The sequence below is a fragment of the Stegodyphus dumicola genome, chromosome 5, assembly GCF_044657685.1.
Source record: "Stegodyphus dumicola isolate Sdum_Otavi_A_Nest chromosome 5, ASM4465768v1".
In the NCBI taxonomy this organism is placed as follows: domain Eukaryota; kingdom Metazoa; phylum Arthropoda; class Arachnida; order Araneae; family Eresidae; genus Stegodyphus; species Stegodyphus dumicola.
Genome location: NC_140772.1, coordinates 40,296,257 through 40,316,253, shown reverse-complemented (window position 1 = coordinate 40,316,253; position 19,997 = coordinate 40,296,257). Strand labels below are relative to the sequence as shown.

Sequence of the window (19,997 nt, the reverse complement as noted above, 5' to 3'; positions counted from 1 at the left end):
TGAAGGGTATAAAAGAAAGTGTTGGCCCAATAAGTGTCGTAGGTCTAAAGAAAATGATGCAAAAATTCGAAACGACAGGTTCGTTTGATGTGCAATCTGGTAGAGGGAGAAAACGAGTGCATTCGACGGTAGTTGAAGAAGTGGCCACAGCATTACAGGAGGGGTCGGACGGTGGTGTGCAACCGTGCAGTGCACGAGGAATTGCCCGAACATTGGACAGGCCTACGAGCACGGTGCTGAAAATTGTACGAAACATTTTGCAATGCTATCCGCACAAAATTGGCCATGTGCAGGAGTTGCTTCCATCTGACCTGACAGCTAGGGAGACGTTTGCGTTAGAATTCCTGGCTTGCATGGAAGTGGATAATGAATGGGTGTGGAAAATTTTGTGGACAGATGAAGCCCATTTCCATCGGACAGGATACGTGAATACCCAGAATTGTTGAATATGGGCAACAGAAAATCCACTGGCGACGCATCCCGTACCACTTCATCCTGAAAAGGTCACGGTATGGTGTGGCTTTACGGCATCATTCATCCTACAGCCATTTTTTTCGAGCAGACGGGTGCTTCCGGTCCTTTACCGCAACGGTCACTGGTCAGAGAGAGGTATGCGTCTCTTTTGTGCAACCACGTGATTCCAGCTCTACAACAGCGTGGATGTGTGGATGAAATCATTTTTATGCAAGATGCCGCTCCTCCGCACATTGCACATCCCGTGAAGCAGCTGCTGAGGCGCCATTTCAGAAATGCTCGAATTATCAGCAGTCATTTCCCTACAGCCTGGCCGTCCCGATCACCTGATTTCTAGTTGTGTTCCGTGCTCCAATTGCAAATTTAGCGGAATTAAAGGCACGCATTTCGCAACACATTCTGAACATCACCCCGGAGACACTGCAATCCATTGTGGAACATGCTGTTTGTCGCTTTCAACTTGTTGCACACAACGGTGGACACCATATTGAACATGTTTTGCGCCAATCTTGCGACAGTTCCGAACTTCTTTGATGAATGGTTCTTATGCGGTATGTCGCCACAAAACTCTTGAAACTGATTTTTCCCTTTCGATGTGATATGTACAGTCATGCAAATAAAATTATTCAACAATTCTAATTTGTCAATGCGTTTTAATGTGTAACTTCCACCTTAGCCATCATTTCTCGTCGTGATTCTGCCGCTTACAGCGCCATCTGTTGCTAATTTTTTTCTTCTGCCATACGCTTTCCGCCTTCTTCAATAACATTCCTTTCAAATTTCACATCATTTTCATCAGTGGTTCTTTTTTTATAGCGTTTTGAAACTTAAACTTTAATTATAATCACCCTGTATAACTATGGACAATTGGTAAATGAGCATTCCTTTGGCCAATGAATTACTGAAAAAGCTCAAATTGACATGTTTTGGGACACTTCGAAAAGATAAGAGTGTAATTCCAGAAGAATTTTTGCCAAATAAAACAGGCTTCTGTACTTTTCGTGTTTTCGGTTTAGAGGTAAAGAATTAACTCTTATTTCATATGTTCCAAAAAAGAGTAAATCGGTTCTTGTTCTATCATCCATGCATCATGATAATCAAATCGATCCATTGTTCTCGGACTAATGAGCATTTCAGGTATAAATGCTTTTATTATTCATCGATCAAATAATGACCAAGTGAATATGAACTGAAGAGCTTTTCTCAAAGATTTAGCATTAGAGTTTGTAAAAGAACATGTCCTAAAAAGGGCTGTAATTCTATCTCTCTCGAATAACTCAAAACTGTGTTAAAAACTAAAAAGGTTGGCAGAAATAGAAGATGCAGCAGACCATCTTCCTAAGAAATTGTTTGTAAAAATATGTTGTGTGAGGATTGTTCAAAAAGAGATTATTTGAATAATAAACTCGGGTAGGAGGGGGGGGGGCAGAAAACCTATGTGCTATTTATATTTTGTAATATTCGTATTTAGAATCTATTCTTTGATATGAATAATTGCATGATATTATATTGAATTTTAAGAAAAAACTAGTAAGAATGTAGCCTTTTCATATTCCTCTAGTGCTTTATCAAACCACTCTTTATAATAAACATATATGTCTCAAAAATGTATATAAAATATAAAAACATATATGTTTATTATAAACCAATGTATATAATGTATATAAAAACATATGTTTATTATAAACCACTCTTTATAATAAACATATATGTTTTTATATATAGGCAATTTTAATTTAAATTTTTTATGTATAGGCATTTTATATATTGACATTTATAATCCATGTTTCTTGTAACTTCCTAATATATATATATATATATTTTTTCCGTCCATCTTTTTTTCATGCGAGTTAACTTTTCACATTACACAACGGTCAGATTAATTAATTTTTTTTCGTGCAATAGCAAGTCTTCCAGCACTAAAATTTGGCAGTTTTATCGCGCTTATACAGTTTTTCCAGTTTTACCAGGCAAATTTCTTATTATTTATGTAGTACTATGTTACAACATTTCGTGGAGCTACAGCTCCTGGTAACTTTTTAGCAAGGTTGCTGCAATGTTCCTACCTGCTACTATATGTTTAAAAAATATGTACGTATGAAAACTGATTTTTCTAATATAAGAAATCATATATGCATCTTATATATAAGTTAGTAATTTTGCATTAATTTCGATTTTTATGGCTTACTTTAAGTAACCAGTATGGAAATGTTTGTATAACTTAAAGTAAGATAATCTTGAATTAAAACTAGAAAAAAGGTTTAACAGAATTCACAAAGCTATTAGTCATTTATACATTCATTTAAAACAAAGAAAATGCATTTATTTATATGTTGGGGAGGGGGGTAAACTCCAAAAAACACTGTAAAATTTGTCCTGCGTGTGTACTAATGTAGCACAGTGATGCACGTGTGCTGAAGGGTTAATAGTTCACAGAAGTAGGAAGAACTTTTAAAAGAAATATTAAACAAGTGAAAAATTTGTTAATACTGCAAAATGAGTTTTTAACAGTAATCATCTATAACACACATAACCTTTAACCATCACCCTTTTGATGTTTTAAAATAAAACTATGGAATTTAAAATTAAAATGAATTGAAAAACAAATATATTTAATATAGTTATTTAATATAACATACTAGTACTGCTTAGTGAAAGAACTTTTAAAATAGCCTATTTATTTTTGAAGGGCAATTACATTTGTAAAGAGAGAGGTAATAGAACAGTTACATTTCTAAAGTAAAGAGCTCGTTATCAGGAGGAGATTTGAGTTATCAGTTCATTAAACTGTGTTAGATTATAAGGTGGATAAAATACCTCCTACACAATAAATGAAGATTACATTCATTTGCTTTCTTTTTAATATTGTGAATTTTTGTTTATTGTATACTACTTAAAAGATGGAATTTAATTATTTGAGAGCACGCAGCTGTACATTTTAACTGACATTTCAGATTTATATTTTCCCCGACATTCCCAGATTTATGTATACTTTCCTTATCTTTCCAGGTGAGTTGAAACTTACCTTTTAGTTATATTAAATATGCAGTTACCTTTTTTGAGATATAAAAGAGCAGGAAATCAAACTTAAGGAGAACTCTGTTAAAAAGATTCACATTTTATGCTTCATAAACACTTACAACATGCAAAGATATTAAAACAATATCAATATGCACAAAAGTAGCCTTAGTGATTCAAGAAAATTCCTTTTGATTCTAACTGAAGGTATTAATTTATTTAAGCATTAAATTCTTCTACTTGAAAATGCATAGAAGAGTATTTCTAATATTTCAGAAAATCACAATAACACATGAAATTCTCTAAATAAACTCCAAAATTTTTTATTTGGTAAATCTTTAGTAATCCAGGATGTATCTGAAACTGAAATTATATAATGCTACTTATAGAATCAGAAGTCACTGCTTACGGTTTTTGGTAATTTAGATGGTGGTAACAATATAACTAACTATAATTTATTTAAGTGAAATTTATGATTTGCTTGGCAAATTTGGATGATGTATATAATAAGAACTTTTCCAAAATAATCAGTTGTCAATTGAAGATTTAAAGTGTTTGCAAGTGCAGGATGTTAAGTAGAGGCTTCACACCTTTAGGCAGGATCAGGAAATTTAGAGACTGTCAGAATTCTCCTTCACAATTATGCATTGAGAAATATTTTACTGAAATAGCTCCAGTTTGTCAGATGCTGAACCTGTCTCTATATATCAAACTCTTTTGCTGTTTAATTGAAGAAATGTAAACAGAATGACTAACTATATAGACAGTAAAATTATTAGATGCAAAGGAAATGTTTACAAAATAATTAGACCTGCTTATTAAATATAAAAAAATTAATATGCTGACAAAACAGTACAATGTCAAAAACATAAATAAATAAATAAATAAAATAATAAAAAATCCCCTCCCTTATAAAGCCTTGAAATGGAAAATATAATACTCAACACATGGAAGCAGGTGTGCCATTAATGCCACTCTTTTTCTGAATACCCAAGATTCCTGCATGTCACTTTCAAACACTTGCTGGTGAGGGTGTTTTATTGTGACCAATCAGTGCAGGTGCTAGGCTTTTTGCTGCCCAGTGCAATCACTTCAATTCCTAGCATATGCCACCAATAACTTCCTAAATTTTACAAATTTTGCCACCCTTAAATTCTGTTGTCCGGTGTGGCTGCACCTGTTGCACATGCTCTGGACCCTGTGACCAATGACAATACACTGACTGATGTTGGACATGAGTGGCTGAAGGCTCTTGAGTGGTTAAGGCACCAAATTTTTGGCTTTTGAGTGGTTGGGGGGGTTAGCATTTTTTTAATCCACCCAAAACAGTAAGGGAAGCCCCAATGTTGCCATGTCTACATATCATCTTATTAGATTTAAATTAATGATCTAAAATCTAGAAATTTTCAAAATCTGGAATCATGGAAGTCCCAATGATTACGATGACTTTGTACTGCATTTAATATGAAACCATTTCCTTTCCTCAGAATTTTAATATATTTATTTACTGAGCATTTGCTTCATTATGCATTTTACTGAGAATTTGATACTTTTAGGCATCTATTTAGTAACAGATTAGCAATTTTTTAATACCCTTGTAATAGTGACATATTTGAATAATGCTTGATAGGGTTCCCTTTGTTGGTTATTCTTTTTGCTCCAGTTTTTATTTCATTTTAGATCAAAAACTTATAGCTGGATTTACACCTTGATTAGTTCTTGGTCAAAGCAATATTTCTGCATTACAATTTTAGCAATAAAATTATGAAATATTTTTTTACTTTGTGGCATTGTGGAACATTATGCAAGAAAATAATTTTTTTAACAATACAAATCATGAAGTTAAGGCTAACGTAATATTTTTAAAACATTAATATGTTGCTCTTATTTCATAGGTTCTTCTACAACACATAGTGTAAGATGGTTTCCCAAAGCTTTACTGTTTATCAGACTCCAGACCATTACTGATGTCAGATACTTTGCAATCCACACAAAGCACTGTACTTTAAAGGTTTCCAGTTATTTATGAACATCCATCGTGTTTTTTTCACTGAGATGCAATGTTTTATTAACTGAGACTATTAAGTCATCGCTAAATCACACCTAAAGACAACTAGCACATATTTCCATATATGACCTGGAAAGCTTTGCTATTGAAGTATGCAGGTTGACTTACATTACAAGATCAACATTTGGTCATAAAATGATATTACAGATTATATAATCAATTTTTTAAAAATTTAATCCCAATACACATTACTCAAATTTATAAATACTAGTATCTGAGTTAAAAAATTTCTTTCTGATAGAGAGAAGTGAATGTTATCATTCTCCATGTCACCATTAATACTGCTAATATCTACCTTACAGATATCATTCAAAAACACCAAAAACTTAAATTTAGCAAAATTCACCATATTTTTCCACATGAGTATTTTTTACTACATAGCAGTAATGAAGAACTGCAAAAGTGAAAGCAGGGGGGGGGGGTAAAAATCTTGTACTTGCTTGAGAACAGTTTCTACAATTGAGAATCAAAGAAAAACTGACTACTACACGCTATTGCCAAAGTTCCAAATAATAGGCATGCTCTATATCTGGGAGAATTAAGAAAGAGAATTTACTGATGATAAACTTTTCTTTTCATTCTGCAATGCTCTCATCTATTTTTTAAATGAAAGCTGAAGGTGAAGCGGTACTCAACTTCAGCTTACCTGATAGGTCTAGTAAAGTTACACAACCAATTATTCATACTTTAGGAAATATACATAGCAGGATTTATACGAATCTACTTATACACAGGTTTTTAATTTTGGCCATATTTTTATAGTAAATTCTTACTCCCAGCTTACACAAGAATTAGGTTATATTCAGAAATACACATGATTACATTTCTTTGATTTTTCTTAAGAAAATGTATGTGCACATATCCAAGTAACATTTTAAGTAAAACTAGAAATAAAAGCAGCAAATCAAAACTGAATAACAATCATTCCAGCGTAAAATGAAGAAAAATACAAATTTAAACAATTTTATATAGCTAAAATTATATTTCACAAAAAGTCTGCTGCCCAGAGTATTGATTCATAATTTTTTTAATATAAAATAGAACAATAGAAAAACTATGACTTTTGAAAGAATATTTTGAAATATATGCAATGATTGTTAAGGAATGCAGCAAGAAAATATGTATTTTCAAATAACTATTGATTTAGACTTCATAGCAACAATGCTAATTAAAAAAATAGTTCTTATCATAACTGCTACTTTGTGAGTCTAATAATTTAACCAGATCTGATAGATTGTGTGAAAAATAATTGTTTCTATACTGCTGGTAACAGAATATGCAGTGTGTAAGAACAAGCATAGAATTTGATTCAGAGACAACTAGCAACAACATCAGTCTTCAATCAGAAACTATTGAGATCTGGAAGTATTCTAGAACTAGAACTTTCATAAGAAAGAATGCCTATAAATCTATATATAGACCATAATATGATTAAAAATTTAAGCCAACAGTAAAGCAAATGTTTGTTAGCACTTTTTTTGGGGGGGGGAGAGGGAGAGTCCATCAATCAGAAATCTGCTGAATAAGCAATAATTACAAATTAGTTCAACTGAGTTCACCCAAATTTAAATACATAATTTATTGTGATAAATAAATACACAAAATACATATAAACTAGATTTATGATCATGCACAGAAAAGTAATTGTTAATACAAATCCCCATATACAAGTTTTGTAAGTGTTCAAATTGCAACAAAAATACCAACTTGTGACAGGTTTTGTGATTGTCTTCTGGATTGGTATAGGTTCTGATGGTTTAGAGCGACCAGGTGTCAGTTTCTTCTTTTCTTTCACCTCACTTTCTTCCAGAATAGTTGGAGAATCCTGTTTCAAAGCAAGAAGGGAAATCTAATATACCACCATTTTAATTTTTTAAAAATATGACTATTTAATTAAAAAGAACGCAAAGATGACCTAAGGTTTTTCAGAAGTTTTTAAAGGTAATACCTACAGTCATAACACAAAACAACAACCAAATTTTATGTTGAAAATATATACGATAATGCTGAACAAATGGAAAAGAAGTAATAAATATCAGAAGAACAGAACTGTTTTTCTATAATTCAAGTTCGCCACTATCAAGAAATATAACTGTCTGAAAAAACTAATAAATTCTTTTTTCAGTTACAAAAGAAAGAGGGGAGGTTTTCCTTTTTTATATTTATAATCTGTAAAAATTCTTCTAAACTCATACGCAATTTTCAGCAATATAATTAAGTAGCATTCAAGAGAAGCAAAAAATATGAAGTTTTTGAAAATAAAAATTTTGTCAGCATGTTGGTAAATCATTACATAAAACTTATGCCATAAGCAAAAAAATCTGCTGTTAAACTTGTCATAAATAAAAGACTATGCAATTTACATTAATAAAATGAATTTTGAAGATTAATTAACATTAATAAAATGAATTTTGAGAATTTTTCATGCAATAAATTACACATAGAAAAATTAAAAAATAAAAAGATATTAAATTTTTTTTTTCAATTTTGCACACCAATTCAACAAAAGATTAAAATAAGATAATTATTTCTGCTCATTACACCATAATCATTCTATCACTTATAAATAACTTATCACAAATTATGAATTAAAAGAATTAAAAAATGCTTTTATTTGTTCATTTATTATTTATTAAAAATTTAACATAATATAATGGATTTTGTATACAACTCCTCTTTTTAAACTGTTTAAAATTTTTTACATAAAATAAATCTTTTAATGTTTTTAAACTTCCTCAGAAGTATGCACATATATAGAAGTATTTTATAAAGAAGTTATTACATTAAATATATCTTAATTCTTTAAATTCTAGAAGTACAAAATGGAAAATTTAGAAATAAAAAGTTTGCTTTTACTGTGGCTTGAAACGTGCAATTATCAAATATTGTAAAGGAAATAAAAGTATTAAAATTTTTTTTGTAATCATTATTAAAACTTCATTGATTTGAAAACACTCATGAAACATATATGCAAATATACATTAATATATTATCATAGTGTATGTATTATGCATTGCAGGAAAAATATCTGAAATAAATATATTTCAGTCAAACCTACATATATAGATATGAAACTCCACACATAGATACTGCCATATATTCATTTGTCCCTCTATTTCACAGAAAAACATAGATATAATATTCTAAAATGCATTAGTGCATTTTTAATTGGAGGACTCAAATTATATTAGCTAATCGAGAAGAAAATTACATACAGAATTTAGAGATGCTTCGTTCAAGTCTTTTTTATGGAATAGCATTTTAAAACTTCATAAATAACTTTGAGAATAACCATAATACAAAGAAGAGAGAGAAAAACTCAACAATTGTAGAAAAAAATCATCTAAATTAGAAGCCATGACAGCCTTACTTCTTAAATGACTCTCAGAAATTTATAAAAAATGAGCAAATACTTATAACAGAATTACTGGAAAATTAATAATCTGCAAAATTATAACATTCTTCTTTGGCGCAAATTTATTAACCAAATTCCAATATTTGCCTCAAATTTTCTGGAATAAATGTAAACATGTAAAAAATAATTTTAACTTAATTAAACATACTTAAGTTTTCCTTAATTAGACAATTATATATATTTATAATTAGACATGCAAATGAAACAAAACACATACATGCACTCCAAAATCACATAAGGTATAATATTTGGCCACTGTCGGACTCAGACTACATATATTGCATTGTTATTTGCCTTAGTAAATATGAATGCTCTAAAAATCTATTCCATAACAGTGTAACCACCTAAGAATGTTCAACAAAATTGTATCACTACTGTCAGGGATGCAAGCTGCTTGTACAATTGCCCAACAAGAGGTTCAAAGCAATGACATAATCAGATGTCTTTAGTGGAGTTTATAAATGGGTACCCATAATGGTCATAAGGGCAGTGATAGATGATGACAGCAGTAATAAAATGACAACTTTTCAGAAAGATCATGTGATAATGAGAGGTACTTTCCATACATCAACAGTTTCTCTGTCCGCAATTCAGAACCATTTACTCATACCTCTTGGACAGGTAGAGTTCTGAAATATAGCTGGAAGAAAAACGTACAGACTGGATTTTTTGGCATTGATAACAATACTAATATCACAAAAGTAATCCTCATAGCACCTCAACGATAACACAACGAGACTTGTATTCCTACAGTGTTATGTCTGTTGGGGGCCATCTTTCACCAAGATAATGCCTTATAGTGAAAGTCTTTTTGGAATGTCCATCCAGTATACATCTTTTCTCAGCTTGTCATATAACCATAACTTTTCAATATCAAACATGTATAGATCATGTTTGATGGTGCCAGCAGACAATTACAACACAAAACAATTACAGTGATCTCATAACTTACATAATCACACTGAGCTATTACAAGATACTTAACAGCAAATTTGGGAGATATCATTGAATGGTTTACGAGTCCACATTCAACTGAATATCTACATGCACTGCTACAGAGGCAAATATTACTAATAGGAGATATTTCTAGTCCAATGTTTGCTTAATAAATGAACTGACTGTTATTCAATACTAATCACTTTTTTTTTACCTTTGTCTTCTAATTGCTCATGCCAAATTTCACAATGATCAATTAACTTTTACTCGGTGTGCCAAATTTCCCCCCCTTTTTTTGATACAGTATATTATAGACTTTTTTTCTATGTTCTAATTTTTTTTAGTGCTTCAACCACTTACATTTATATAACATTAGAAAGAGAAATTATTATCTGGTAATGTTGTTTAAGCACATAATTTTAATCCCAATGAAATTACTGCTACTGATATACACTCTATGAATAAAAAGTAAAATATAAGTGTGACACCACAGAATTTTTTAAATCAATTTCTATCTTATTCCCTTGACTTCTTTATTTTATAATACAAATTTTCTTTTGAGCATAATAAGATTTATAAAAATACGTATTTAATAGTGTGAACAATGGGTATGAAAAATATCACATGTACATGAAATGATTTTTTTCAAATTCTTTCTCATTCACCAAAGCATAAAAACAAAATAATAAATCATAACCATTACATTAAGAAGTTCCACATATCAATCTAAGTCATTCTAAGTAAGAAGTTAAGAAGACTAAGTCAGAAGTTCCACATATCAATCTGTGACAAAAGCTTCAGAAGGAAAGAAGAAATTACAAAGTCTTAGAATGAATGTTAAACAGCAGTGTGCATTTACAATGTATTTTGCTTTACCTCTTTATACTAAATGCAGTGGAAGGCATATGCATACATTCAAGAATGGTGCCAGCAAACAAAATCGTTTATAAGGGAAAACACATTAAATTAATTGCTTAGCATTAGACAAAACCCACATATTTGGCTAATTAACATGCATACATATTAAAAAATCAGTAATACAGAGCAGTAATTAATATCTGTCAACTCAAATCTAAAAAGGAGATGGTTGTGTGCTTTGGGCTTACCTCATTTAAGAGAATATTTACATGCATATCTTTTGTAATTCTACTTAAATAGCACTTGCATGTCAAATTTAAAAGAACTTACACAGAAAATTTAAATGCACTCCTAGCCATTAAAATTGCTATACCATGAAGGAAAAGCACAACAAATCTGAAATTTTCATTAAAGGTGGAATATGCTTCTCCATGGTTGCCAACAAAGCTAGGCAATTTCTGCTTCAGCTTCTCTTGAGGCTACACAAGAATTAGTGCCTATAATAGTGTGTTTAGCAAAGCATGGATGCATTAATGGCACAAAATTGTTTTTCTGACAAACCCCACTTTTGCTTACATTATCATGAAGCCCATATAGATGACAGGAAACAACATGGAGAATGAATACTGCATTCTTTATTATCACACACATTCAGCACCTGGATATATGGTATGGAATGCGACTAGATAAACAAGCTATTTATCTCTAGTTCACACAGCTGGTACTTTGATTAACCACAGTAACACTGCTCAATGCCCATGGCTGACCATATCTTTGAGACCTCTACCACCCACCTTTAAACAGGAAAATGCCAGAATGAATGTTGCCCCAAGCTGTCCTGTGTTCCCTCAAATAAATGTTTTCCAAGCTCTCCTGTGTTTCCTCAAATAAATGTTGCCCAAGCTATCGCATGTTTCCTCAATGTGCAAAATGGCCAATGCATTCCTCAGTTGGCACGTTTTCCACATCTCTCACCAACTAAAACGCAGTAACGACATGCCAGTGTTATCTAAGGAAATGACACACCAACATCTGCCAGCTAGTATGACAAATGAATTCTGGCATAGAACTGAAGCTGCAAGGACTGCAAAATCTTCAAATGTCATCCATTGTTTGGTTCCATGCCTAGTCATACCAAAGCTACTATAGTTGCCAAAGAGCCAAAAGGTACCTGTACTGGTTTCTGAATATTACTTCAAGATACTTAAAACTTTAATTACTTCATCTTTCCCTTATAATGCACTTCATCAGCTCATGTGATTTCATCTTTTTATTATAACATAAAATAAATATGATTTTGCTCATTTCTTTCCTTTATTACATAGCAATTTTAATTCTCATCAGGGTACATATTAATTTTTGTATCATGCAAAGAAATTCAGATAAAACTAAAGTAATAAAACTTTTTAAAAATAAATTATGGGTAGTACAGGCAACCCACATTCTTAAAATTTAATATACACACACTATTTCTTTCTGATCAATATGCAAAGATTCTGATACAACCTGTAATAAAGTACAGGTACACAAAAGAAAGACCATTAAAACTCCATGTACAATTGCACCCATACAGTAACTAGACCATTTTCTTATAAATAAGAAAAATATTGCTAAACTTCGAATAAATTTATCTCCTTCAAAATAATTGCCAGAAGAGTCTATACAATGTTTTCAATGCTTCTTCAGGTTACTGAAACTTCAAACTTCAGGTCACTGAAACTGGCTAGTTTATAAGCGATGGAATAAACGAACTGTAAAATACGAATAACATTTGATTTAACATATAAGATGTTTTCAAATCTCTGTCCTTTCACGGTCCTTTTAAACTTAAAAAAAAAAAAAAAAAAATATATATATATATATATATAGCAATAGCAGACTACGGTGGGGAATTGTCACTGCAATTAAATGCTTAAGATATTGTTGCTGATCAGACAATGCTCTATGGGGCCCAGCATTATCATGTAAAAGAAACCATGGCCCAAAATCAAAAAGTTCCTTCCTAACTTGGCTTATTTTGTTTCTCGATAAAAATAAAGCCCACCCTTGTAAAAATGCTGATTAACTGATTGATGATTTTCAGGACAAATTCATGGTGATGAGTTCTTTGTAATACAAAAATGCAATCAGCATTACCTTGGTCTACTTTTTTTAATGGGATAAGCCATGCATTCTGGCTTTTTGTTTCGGGGTCGTATCGTACATGTCAGGTCTCATTTCTCACTGTGATACACTTCAGGAAGTAGTCCTGTCTCCCAGTAATCAGCAGATGTTAAAAGTACTTTTCTATTTTCCTTTTGCTGTTCTAACAAATGCTGAAGCATAAATCAAAAACAAACTTTTCTCATTTTCAGATTTTCAATTAAAATTAACATACAATTTTTTTTTTACTTATCACAAGCACATCTTAAAGTTGCTGAGTTGTAACATGGCAACCAGCTTTTATCAAAGAATGAATTTTATCTGCATTTTCCTCATTCTGTGAAGCAGAAAAGTGCCCTATCTTTAATTCAACTTCATTACTTTTGAGTCCACATTTAAAGTGGTTGCACTGCTCAAACGTTTGTGTTCTTGATAACGATGCTTCACTGTTCAGAAAATGACTCAGAATATTTCTAATCCAATTCAGAGTTCTGAAATGCAAATGGCAAAATAATTAGTTTAACTGGCTAGTTTAAATTAAAACAACAGTCGAGATCTCATTCTTTCTAAACATACATTTATTCTATCATTTTCTTAAAATTTTATTGTTTGGTCTTGAAATTTGTCTGGTTACTATATGGGTACACCTTATTATAACCTGTTTCATCACTGGGATATGAAACTAGTAGGATTTTGCAACTTTAGCCAGTCATTTTTTCGAATCATTTCATTTACATTTTTTCGAAACCAACTTCACACTTAAGCCGCATAACCATTATATGTCTTGAGAGCTGATATTACAAGGCTTGTGTGTGAAAAAGTTCTATTAATTCTATGCAGTAGTTTTTGGTTGGTGCCCTTTTAAATATGGAGAGCAATAAGCAGCATTTTCGTCATATTTTACTTTTTTACTTCAGAAAAGGTAAAAATGCTGTCCAAGCGAGAAAAAAATTGACGGATGTGTATGGAGAAGGCGTGTTAACAGTATGCCAGTGCCAGAACTGGTTTGCAAAGTTTCGATCCGGCAATTTTGATGTCGAAGATGCACCACGGTCTGGAAGGCCGGTCAAAGCTGACAAAGATGCGATAAAGGCATTAGTTGATGCAAATCGGCGAATAACCACACGAGAGATCGGTGAGAGGTTAAATTTGTCGAATTCGACTGTTTATGGCCACTTGAAAGGCCTGGGCTTAACCTCGAAGCTCGATGTGTGGGTGCTCCATGTTCTTACGGAGCGAAATTTGTGTCATTGCGTTGATGTGTGTGATTCGCTCCTCAAACGTCAGGAAAATGATCTATTTTTGAAGCAGATTATTACTGCGGACGAAAAATGGGTCATATACAACAATGTGAAACGCAAGAGGTCATGGAGCAGAAAAGATGAACCAGCTCAAAGCGTTTCAAAAGCCAACATTCACCAAAAAAAGGTGATGCTGTCCGTTTGGTGGGATTTCAAAGGAATTATTTTTTTCGAGCTTTTACTGGACAATACAACTATTAATTTGGAAGTCTATTGTCATCAGCTGGACAAATTGAATGATGCACTTAAACAGAAGAGGCCAGAATTAACCAACAGGAAGGGTGTAGTGTTCCACCAGGATAATGCGAGACCTCATACAAGTTTGGTCACTCGCCAAAAGCTTTTACAGCTTGAATGGGACATACTGCAATACCCACCATATTCTTCAGATCTGGCGCCTTCCGATTATTATTTGTTCTGGTCCCTGCAAAATTTTTTGGATGGTAAAACCTTTACCTCAAATGAAGATGTCAAAAATCACCTGAATCAGTTTTTTGCCAGCAAGGACCAAAACTTTTATGAGCGGGGAATCATGTTACTGTCAGAAAGATGGCAAAAGGTGTTGGACCAGAATGGCCAATATATAATTTAATAAAATATTTATTCATTATACGAAAATTGTCTTTCATGTTCCCCCAAAAAAACAAAATTACTTTCCGAACAACCCAATAATTTGATGTGTTTGGAAGTTAGTAAGTATACTGAGTACAGAAATAACAATATTTATTCCAATAACAGAGAAATCATATTCCCCTTAAAGTATTTTATTAGAGTTTAATTAAAGTCTTTCAATAAGCAATGTTGTAGATTGGGATATTTAAACAGAAAACAAAAATTTAACAAATTTGGTAACTGATGTAAACAAGATAACACACAATTCCAAAATATGATGCTATTGTAACAGATAATTAATAAAATATGATTCTTACAGTTAGATATATAAAAAATATTTCAAGCTGTATTTTGATTTAGTTTTCAAAACACCTAAAATGAAACCTAGGTACATGAATATAATTTGTTCATGAAGTTTTTCATCATTCAAAATATTCAAAACTTCACTTTCTCCACACGAATTAATGTAAAAAGGATTAATTCATTCTTGGACCACAGCTGATCACTAATTTAAAATTTACAGCAATAATTAAGATACAATAACATGCCAAACAGGTATAAATTTAGAGGTCAACCAACAAAAATCAGCGTTACATTTTCAAAGGATTGGTTTCAATGGTTTTCCCGAGACATCATCCTCAGTTGCAAAAGCGCAAATGAAAGAGATAAGATATAGTGATTAGATAAGATAAGAAAAACTGGACAAGAGTTAAGCTACTGGCGCCATCTGTTGCTGAAACGAGAACTAAAACATAATTTCCTTAAAGGCTGAAGGCAAAGATGGATTGGAATTAGGTTCGTTATCTAGAACAAAAAGATTTTTTTTGAATGCGAAATGCCTCTAGAAAATCTAATTCACCAATGGAAGATGTTTTTTGATTAATTTTGGCTGCAGAAAAATTGAAAGGGTGACTTTCAGACCAACAATGCTGGGCAACAGAAGACTTCTGTTTTTCTTTTTTCTAACCTATGCCTCATGTTCCTTAACGTGAAATTTTAAGGCTCTCTTAGTTTGACCAATGTAAATTAAACCACACTGGCAAGGAATCCTGTCAATACACCAGGAATTCATATCTGGAATGGGGTCCTTGAGTATGGAGCTCGGAAATTTATTGAAGGGAGAATAAACCACCTGAAAGTTAAATTTCTGTAAAATATATGCAGTTTTACAACTAGTAGCTATTGGCAGGGGCTTTTCCCCCAACATTATTAATCAAGCAGTTAATTCCCTTCTAAACACAACAAAAGGCACACTCTTGTTTTAGGAGATTATAAGAATTCTGTTGTCATTCCCTTCTTTCCATCAATTAGTTGTAAAACAGCACATATTTTACAGAAATTAACTTTTGGGTCGTTTATTCTCCCATCGATAAATTTCCGAGCTCCATACTCGAGGAGCCCATTCCGGATATGAATTTCTGGGGTATTGACAGGATTCCTTGCCAGCGTGCTTTAATTTACATTGGTCAAACTAAGAGATCCTTAAAATTTCATGTTAAGGAACATGAGGTATAGGTTAGAAAAAATTAAACATATGAGTCTTCTGTTGCCCAGCATTGTTGGTCCGAAAATCACACTTTCAAATTTTCTGCAGCCAAAATTATTCAACAAACATCTTTCATTGGTGAATTAGATTTTCTAGAGGTATTTCCCATTAAAAAAAATCTTTCTGTTCTAGTTAACGACCCTAATTCCAACCCATCTTTGCCTTCAGCCTTTAAAGAAATTATGTTTTAGTTCTCGTTTCATCAACAGATGGCGCCACTAGCTTAACTCCTGTCCACTCTTTCTTATCTTATCTCGTTCATTTGCACTTTTGCAGCTGAGCATGATGGTTTGGTAAAACTATCAAACCTAGTCATGTGAAAATTTGGAAATATAATGCTGATTTTTGTTGTTTGGCTTCTAAATTTAAAAAGTTTACAGCAGTACTTTGCACAGCATTTGAAATTAACACCCTGAATGATATTTAGTCTCTATTAGTTTATAATTAAAAATATTTTGCTTTTTTTAATGATGCAGATATTATCCTAATGAACGGAAGTTTATGAAAACAGAAACTAAAACATTTAGCTAATAAATGCTGGCTTTAAATTCAGGTCTGTATGACCAACTTCAAAAGCCAGTGCCACTCAGAGAGTCCTCCTTTTTTCTAACTACTACAGTTTAAACATTATTAAAATTTTCTAATATATTACATTGGAGAGAGAATATTAAATATGTTACTGATTACATAGCCACTGAACTCTCAAGACAGTACATTATTTTTAAAGATACTTTCCTTTTTCTGGTTTTGTATTTAATTATAAAATAAATTTAAAATTCTTGTTTAAATAAATTAAAGTTTTTCTTGAATTATTAATTTTCATATTTTGTGCTTGAAAATAATTACGTAATTTTTATTAATTAACATAATTTTAACTGTCATTATTTGCATCTCCAATACGAAATTTTAGTTTGTTTACTGTGCTCTATCAGATATTGCTTGCAATATTCTATATTACAGATTTTTCTTTGCTAATATGTTTCAAAATTACTAAAACTTCAGAATTATTCTTCTTACCACATTCTTTTTTTTATTATTAATTTTAACCCTTTTATTTCAAAATTTAAGCAAAGTGCTATTTTTGACTCTTTACATTAAGGTCTGTAAGGGTTGGCTATTGATTGCATAATTTGGTTCACATTTTCCCCCAATTAAAATTTTTATCGAAATTTTAAATTTCTGAATTATGCAACCATTAGCTCTAAAAAAGACTATTTTCCTTTCACATATCTTAAGACATCAACCCCCTGAAAAAAATTTTCCACTAACGGCGAAATCCATTTATTTTTATTTAAAAAAAAGTTCAAAATTAATTTTTTTTTACAATTGCATTTCTTGAGTTTTTGTAGTGATTATTGATTTGAGTTTCATTTTTGCTATGCTTTGGTTTAACCATTGTTTTTGGAATTGCTTTTGTCTGATTTTGTTTTAAATTTCTTATTTATATTTAATTATTTAATTTTTAAGACTTTTCTTCTTCACTAGTGTTCAGTTTTGAGCAGTAACTATTTGCACATTTGTATACCAATTCAGTTTGGTACTATTTAATCATAACTAAATAATTTGAATCCGCTTTGATACATTTTAAATTACTTTGACTAAATTAATGCAACTTTCAGTGTGTTATTTAGGTTCAGGTTTATTTGAACTTAAGTTTTCTTTCATTCAAATTACATATATAAAAATTAAGTAAGGTAAAATTCTAGATTCAGTTTACAACAGCCCTTTAACTCTCCTTTTCAGTTTGGTTATTTCCCCTCCTAGACTAAAAATAGTTGCTTAAGTAAATCTCTAAATTATGTCATTTAAAAATTAATCTTTCTTATACAATTCTTATGTGATGCTAATGACACAGGTACCTTGCATTACTGTTCAGCCAATTTAAATACTGCAATTTGCAAACTGAAACTTAATCAATCAAAATAAAGTTGAACCAACACTGAATCATTCTGAACTAGGTCTTTACACTAGATACTTTAAATTTTCTTTCCACTTCTCTCTTCTGGTGGCTGGCTGTTTGATAATATTCTTACTTCAAATATATTCTAAAAAACCTAAGAAGTATCAGTGTAACTATTCAAAAATGAATGCACTTTCTACACTGATTTAACTATGTTTAAATCAAGATACTGGCTTATCAACATTAAAAGAAAGTATTCAACTGGCTATTTACTACTGCTACATCTTTATATTCCTAGCCATCAACATTTATTCACAAAAAATCAAATGATTAAATGCCCTTGCTTGACATTACAATGACACTAGTTATTAATACTATATCATGAGCATACTCCTGTCACCAGATGACAGAATTAAACATAAAAAGATGATGATTTGAATTTGGAATCTTGATTGCATGGATGATGAAAATGACATGATCTTAAATAATCTCCACTGGAAGATGCAGAAACTGGACCCAAACAGATATTTCTGTATAAAGACCATACTCAAAACAGGCCTTTGGTAAACAATGGCTGCTTATTTGAGTGTCAGTGGCTGCTAAGATGTTGCAAGCAAACTTACCAGGCAATTGCATGTTTTCTTTATATCAGTAATCATAAATAAGGGTCTTTACCTGCTGCATTTACTCTCAGGCATCTTGACTATCAAAAGGATCAATTGTTCTCAAGTTTACAAAATGACTTAAAATTCTTGAGATCATGCTTTGAGGAATGATGCCCAACTGTATTTTGACCTGTCTCACCTACTAACCTCCTGCAATTTTTGCTCTTTATCAACAAAATGATATCCTTTAGATATCCTCAATGGCATTTGATCATGTTTCATTTTCATAAGTTTCCTTTTATGATTTATTTTGTGTTTGGCTTAATTACATCTTTTGTGTGTAAACACCTGAGTTGGTTTCTTGAATATAATTATGTTCAGTCTTAATCCATCTTTGTACTATTAGCATTATTTTTATTATTTAATCTAGAACACCAGTCTAATAGTTTGAAATCCATACTCTGTTGTTTACATTTCTGTATTAAGAGTACTAAAGTACAAAGTCTGAAATTCAGACATCCAATATATGGACGCGCAAACCACAAGCAGCCCCCCTCAAAAAAAAAAAAACCCGTCAACTACAAAATCTATGAATGGAGAAAATAATACTCAACAAATATAACCAGGTGTGCTATAATGTGATTTTTCTCCTGACTACCTGAGAATCCAGCATGTCACTTTCAAACACCTGCTGGCTAGGGAATTGCACTGTGGCCATTGACAATCCACTGATTGACATTACACTGATATTGCCTGCAAACATTTTCAGGTTTTGAGTGGTTGTGGAGGGCTAGCACTTTTCTGTCTGAACTAAACGATAAATGAAGTTCAAATCCTGACCTCAACAGACCTACACTGATAATCTAAAATCCAGAATCACCCACGATGATTCCAGATCTCAGACTTTGTGCAGTAAAACACTTGAAACACCGGATGTCCCTACATACCAATGCTTATATAGAGTAAGAGAGGCAGATGCTTATACTGAGGCTATTAATAATTAAAACAAAACCATGCAATATTTATTTTATATTTTTAGCTCACAACTGTAAAAGTTAGCTCCCTCTGATAAATAAATATTTTAATAATTGAGATACTGGATTTACTAATTGACATTTCATT

General features: G+C 31.7%; 1 protein-coding gene and 1 long non-coding RNA gene across 10 annotated transcripts in view; one reads left to right on the top strand and one right to left on the bottom strand.

The window, feature by feature from the left end:
• l(1)G0196 (inositol hexakisphosphate and diphosphoinositol-pentakisphosphate kinase) overlaps positions 1-19,997 on the bottom strand; it is a 170,357-nt gene that overhangs the window by 33,325 nt on the left and 117,035 nt on the right. For all 7 annotated transcript variants that reach the window (XM_085816612.1, XM_085816608.1, XM_085816606.1 and 4 more), the window contains one exon: positions 7,268-7,385. In XM_085816612.1, coding sequence (XP_085672738.1) covers positions 7,268-7,385 — 118 coding nt within the window. The remainder of the gene's footprint in view (positions 1-7,267; positions 7,386-19,997) is intronic.
• Positions 1-19,997, top strand: part of LOC118190279 (uncharacterized) — a 71,642-nt gene that overhangs the window by 24,695 nt on the left and 26,950 nt on the right. The window contains exon 3 of one of the 3 annotated variants that reach the window (XR_004758401.2): positions 5,388-6,752. The exons of the other annotated variants lie outside the window; for them this stretch is intronic. This is a non-coding gene — a long non-coding RNA (uncharacterized LOC118190279). Of the gene's footprint in view, positions 1-5,387; positions 6,753-19,997 lie in introns of those variants that run through there. 3 annotated transcript variants of the gene reach the window in all.